This window comes from Stenella coeruleoalba, assembly GCF_951394435.1.
Source record: "Stenella coeruleoalba genome assembly, chromosome: 8".
NCBI lineage: Eukaryota > Metazoa > Chordata > Mammalia > Artiodactyla > Delphinidae > Stenella > Stenella coeruleoalba.
The window spans coordinates 34,140,630-34,146,629 of NC_137154.1; the positions used below are offsets into that span (position 1 = coordinate 34,140,630).

Here is a 6,000-nt window from a genome sequence, read left to right on the forward strand (position 1 = left end):
ACTAACAGAAGAGTGTACTCTAATGCTAGAAACTCCATGAATTAAACACAAACAGAAAAAAGCAGAGCATACTATACAAAATTATGTTAAAAAAAACCTGAAAATGTGAAACAAAGAGCTTCAGCTGATGAAAATTCTCCCAAAAGAACATGAGGAATACTGTAAAAAAAACAGTACAAACTGAATTAAATGTTCTCAGATAAATAACTGGAAATGTAAGAAAATATCAGAAATATAAAAATAAGAAGTGGGAAAAAACAGGAATAAATAAAACAAGAGATGAAAGAAACCAAAAAACAGAGGAAAGAGAAGAACCCTATAAGATCATGTCAGAACTGATGATGAAATTATGAGGTATTCAAGAGAATAAATGGACACCAAGTGAAAATCTAATAAAAGATGATAAGAAAAACAGGATACCTATCAAAAGAATGAAAATGACATAGAGAAGTAAAAAGAGTCTCAGGAAAATTGTTTGATATGAAGACAGGCAAAAAAGACCAAACATACAGATAACTGGAGTCCAAAGAAAATAATCAAAGCACTGGAAAATAATTATATTTTAAAACTATAACCCAAGAACACTTTCCAGAAAAACAAACAAACAAAAAAAACCAAACAAAATAAAAGATACATAGTTAAAGGATCCACAAGGAACAGGGAAAACTGACTTAGAACAAGCAATTCCAAGACATAATGTGTTAAAACAATCAGATTTTAAAACAAACGAACAAGCAAACAAAACTCTCCAAGGCCCCAGGCAAGATGATAAATTAATGTACAAAGGCAAAGAACTTCCTACTAAATGAGGACACACCAGAGGCATTTCCAGTAAGATCAGGAACAAGGCAAAGACACCAACTATTATTCAACATTGTTCTGTAATTATCAACCAATTAATTGAATAAAAGAAAATAATTATAGACATAAGAATTGGTAAAGAAAAGTAAAATATTTCTATTTAAAGATTATATGATAATATACCTCGATAGCCTTAATGAATCAATAAAACTAATTCAATAAAGAATTCATCAGGGCATTAGAATATAAAACTAACACTCAGAAGACAATAACATATAACATGTAAGTAAATACATAATTTATAATAGCAACAAAAATATAAAATACTTAGGATTAAACTTAAGAAAGTTTTATAACTCTATAACACTCCTGAAAAACCCCAAAGTAGGCTTAAACTAAGACATACCTTTCCCTTGACAACTTTTCCTTGATTAGAATGTCTCATCATCAAAATACCAGCCTAGGGCTTCCCTGGTGGCGCAGTGGTTGAGAGTCCGCCTGCCGATGCAGGGCACACGGGACTGGGACATGATGCCCCAGTCCAGGAAGATCCCACTTGCTGCAGAGCAGCTGGGCCCGTGAGCCATGGCCGCTGAGCCTGCACGACCGGAGCCTGTGCTCCGCAACAGGAGAGGCCACAACAGTGAGAGGCCCGCGTACCGCAAAAAAACAACAACAACAAAAAGTACCAGCCTACCTAAGTTAATTTATAAACTTAATTTGATACCCATAAAAATACCAACCATCTTTTTTAGTAACAAGCTAGACAAGTTGATACTAAAGTTTATATGGAAGAATAAACATGTAGAATGTACAAGGAAACACTGAGAGTAAGAGCTATGATGAGGTATTAGCCCAACTAGATATTAAAACATACTAGAGGTAAGCCACTACAATTAAAAGAGCCTTCTGAATCACTTTGCTGCACACCCGAAACTAACACAACATTGCAAATCAACTATACTCTAATATAAAATAAAAATTAAATTAAATAAATAGCCTGCATGGATAGTTAGCTAGATCAACAGAATAGTTGCTTTCATCCAGAAAGCAACTCAACTGCATATAGAAATCTAGCATATGATAAAGGTGGTACCTCAAATCACTGAGGCAATGATAAACATTTTAATAATAGATTTGGGACAAGTAGAATAGAAAGTGCATATTTAACTTTATAAGAAACTGTCAAAGTTGTTTTTTTAAAGTTGCTATACCATTTTGCATTCCCACCACCAATGTTTGAGATTTCAAGTTGTTCCATATCCCTGATAGCACTTATTGTTGCCAATCTTTTAGATTTTAGTTATTCTAGTGTGTGTGTGGTGGCATCTTAATGACATTTTAATTTTTATCCCCTTAGTGAATAAAGATGTTGTACATCTTTTGATGTACTTATTGGCAATCCATAATTATATTCCTTTGGTGATGAATCTTTTATCTTTTGTCCATTTTAAATTTTGTCTTATTATTGAGTTGCGAAAGTTCCTTAAATAAAAGTCCTTTATTGATATGTGTGTTGCAAATGTTTTCTCCAGTCTGTGTTTTGCCTTTTTATTTTTGTAATTGTCTTTTAAAGAGCATACATTTTTAATTTTAATGAAGTTAAATTTATACATTTTTTAAATTGTGCTTTTTGCATTTGATCTGAAAAGTCCATGCCTAACTCCAAACCACATACGATTTTCTCCTATATGTTCTCCTAGAAGTTTTATAGTTGTAACGCTTACAATTAGTTCTCTCATCCATTTCAAGTTAATTTAAATTTTTGTACAGGATAGAAGCAAGATTCACATTTTTCATGTAGATAGCCACTTGTTCTAGCATCGTATGTTGAAAGGACTATCCTTTCCCCAATGAATGACCAGGCACCGTTGCTGAAAATCAATTGACTATATATATGTGGATCTATTTCTGGACTCTCCTTTTATTAAAGATTTTTCTTTGGAATAATTTCAAATATATAAAAAAGTTACAAGAATAATTCAAATAATACCCATATATCCTTTAATTCTTTTATTGTAAAAATATTGCTGCATTTGCATTTTATCTCACTTCATATATTATATTTCCCCACATATACATGCCTTTTTCTGAACCACTTGCAAGTAAGTTGGTTGAATATGTACATCATGGTCCTTTACCCTTAAATACTTTATTGTCTATTACTAATAATAAGGATATTACTCTACATAATCACTGAGAAGAAGCCTTAGGAATAAGAGCTGTTTTCTGCAGTTCCTCCCTCTGTGATAATATAGTGTTTTCTTTCTTGTTTTTTCGATTACCTAGTTAAAAACTTTACACCTAGCTATCAATTCTTTACATTAAATTGTGTTAAAAATTTAAGTTTATTTAAAAACTTATTTCATTACTGAAATGGAAAAGCAGTATAATTTGCTATAAATGAAAAGTTATAATAATAGGATGAAAAGGTTTAAAATGTTATTAAATTTAAGCTAGATACTGCCATCTGATGGAAAAATCTGAGCTTCCACTTTGTTGTAAAAGAAAATCAGCAAGTGCTAACAAGGTACTGACCTGAGGTGTAATGCATTTGTCTGTATCAAGGGTTATAAGTACAAACCTTTGGGGAATATTTATAGCAGAAACATCTGTAGACAGCTAAATACTCTCAATATATTTTGAACAATGTAAAATATGTAAACCTCATTCTGACAACTTTGCTTTTTTGAAAACATACCATGAAAATATTCTCCAAGGGCACTAATTGTAATAGTGAAAAGTTTGAAACAGCCTAATCTTTTTCAATAGATGAATAGACAAATAAGTTATGCAAAATTTATAATATGGTACCCTGTGTTGTGTTAAAAAGCACAAGATAGATCTGTGTGTACTCAAAGGGAAGTATGCCAATAATATACTATTTAGTGATAAAAGAAAATCTTAGCAAAAAAGTAAATAAAGATTCCATTGCTCCAGGAAAAAAAAAAGTGTATGTATTTTACTTCACATGCACATAAAAATAAGACTGAATGGCTATTACCAAATAGCCATAGTTACTTCTGTGGAATTCAATGGAGGTGTAATTTCACTTAAAACTTTGCACATCTCTTTATTGCTTGGAATTTTTTAGACACATGTCCTACTTTTATAATTAAAAAAATTAAATGGCCATTAATCAGAACAATTAAAATATCCATCCAATCAAGAGTTTATATAAAGATTTATAGAAACCACAGTTTATATGCTAGTTGCCTTCTATTTATTCTTAAAAATTTCCCCTCTTATTTGCCTTAAATGAAACTGTTGGAATAACATTTCACTTGGTTTGGATGTAGACATGAAAATCAGTCTCATGAAAAGGAGGCTGTGATGCTGTGCAAGCAGAGCAGTAAAAGCATATCTCACTGAGTAAAAATACTGCTACTAGCAACCAGGGGTCTGTAACCTGATTGTTTCTTTATTGAAATCATAGCAGGAGTCTCCTAACATCCTCTATGCATGTAATATTGTCATGGTTCAAAGCAAGAACCTGCAACCATAGTCTTCTTGCATAGCTAATGAAACTGTCTAAAGAATTGAGATAATAGAACAATTGCCTTCACAGCTTTCTGAGATCAACACACACACAAACATCCATACATGACCTTTCTTCTATCCTCTAAATTCCTAGACGCAGAGGAAAACAAACAAACAAAAAATTATTGTGTTAAACACTAAGTGCTAACCCCATGCTAAGAAAATATACATATATCATTTAATTATCAAATAACCCCATAAGGAAAGTACTATTGCTATTCCTATTTTACAGATATAAGTCTCATAGAGGTTAAATAACCTGACCATCTTTATATGCTTCTAAGAGAAAGAGCTTGGATTTGAACCCCATGTACCTAAATGCTAAGGCCCAACTTCTGAACCATCAAGCTATCTCTGCACTGTGGTTAAGACCATTCTGACAACAGCATTTTGCTCACAAATGAATGACTAAATGGTAGCGTAGATACAAAACTGGGAAGATGGGAAACGTAGTGGGTGAGAATAGTAGTAAAAAGAATGGAATACGATGCCATTGTGAATAAAAACCACATAATCAAGTTTTAATCAGTTTGATTCTGTGTAAGAAACTTACCTAATCAAATTAAAAGGCTGCTCCTTGTAAAAATAGGAAAACCGAGCCCAGTTCTGGCAAAGTGTGTACCTTTCATTGACAGGATTCGGAGGTTCTGATGGCTTCCAATATTGACCCTACAGACACGCAAGAAGAAATTACTGAATGACAAAGCAAAAGACAAGGGTGAATAATGGAACACTGCCTTTATAAAAAGCCTAGTGAATGAGGCAAATGTTCTCTTTCACTTTTCGATTTGGATTTTCATATTCTATTGATGTAAATTACTAAATCATTTAGTGTATTGTAGAGTGTAGTACATTTGCTACACTGTACAATAAATGAAAATAATAGTGCTTTATTTATTAAATTTTCACAGCCAGCTATCTAAAAACACAAGTTAAAGTCTGAGACTTTGGCTTTACTCAAGCTGCTCCTTTGACCTGGAGTCCTCCTTTCATCTCTACTCAAATTCCAACAGTCACAGCTCAGGGATTCCCACAACTGTATAACTGGCTGGGACTTTGGAAATAGGCTGACATTTTTATATTATAGATGGAAAAACTGAACCCCAAGCAAAGTTAAGTGAATGATCCAAAGTCACACAGCTATGACTGGAATCTCCTCTAGGCAATGTGTCTTGTCCTCACTGGCCATCGCTGATATGTTTCCCAAAGGACTTAAAATATACAACAGACTTTAGCACTTAAAAGCCTCAATATTGTTTCATAAGTTCCTTCCCCATTTTTAGGTACTGAGTAGGCTTATTAATATAAAGTTAATTAGGGCCTAGCAGAGCACTGTCTACACATAGCTGTTCAATATTTTCTCTTGAACTGTTTGCCTAGACAAGTAAACTACTGAAGACAACACTGAGCAAACACCCAATCTAAACTTAAGCACATATGAAAATCTCTATATGACAAGGTATAAGATTTTATATCATCCAGATTCCAAATTTTGTCTTCTTCTCTAGGTTGTCCTACTGAATCTTGAGAAATGAAATAGAAAAAAAGAAAAAAGCTGCCTATTTGCGTATCTTAAAAAAAAAAAAAGGTTCTTTAAAGCACATAAGAGAAAAATCCAGTACCTAAATCTGTATTCAGGAGAGAAGAAAGGAAAAAAGG

The 6,000-nt window shown here is 32.8% G+C and overlaps 1 protein-coding gene across 6 annotated transcripts in view; it reads right to left on the reverse strand.

Annotated features, from left to right (window-relative positions):
* ANO5 (anoctamin 5) overlaps window positions 1-6,000 on the reverse strand; it is a 96,123-nt gene that overhangs the window by 41,307 nt on the left and 48,816 nt on the right. For all 6 annotated transcript variants that reach the window (XM_079928252.1, XM_079928251.1, XM_079928249.1 and 3 more), the window contains one exon: window positions 4,895-5,010. In XM_079928252.1, coding sequence (XP_079784378.1) covers window positions 4,895-5,010 — 116 coding nt within the window. The remainder of the gene's footprint in view (window positions 1-4,894; window positions 5,011-6,000) is intronic.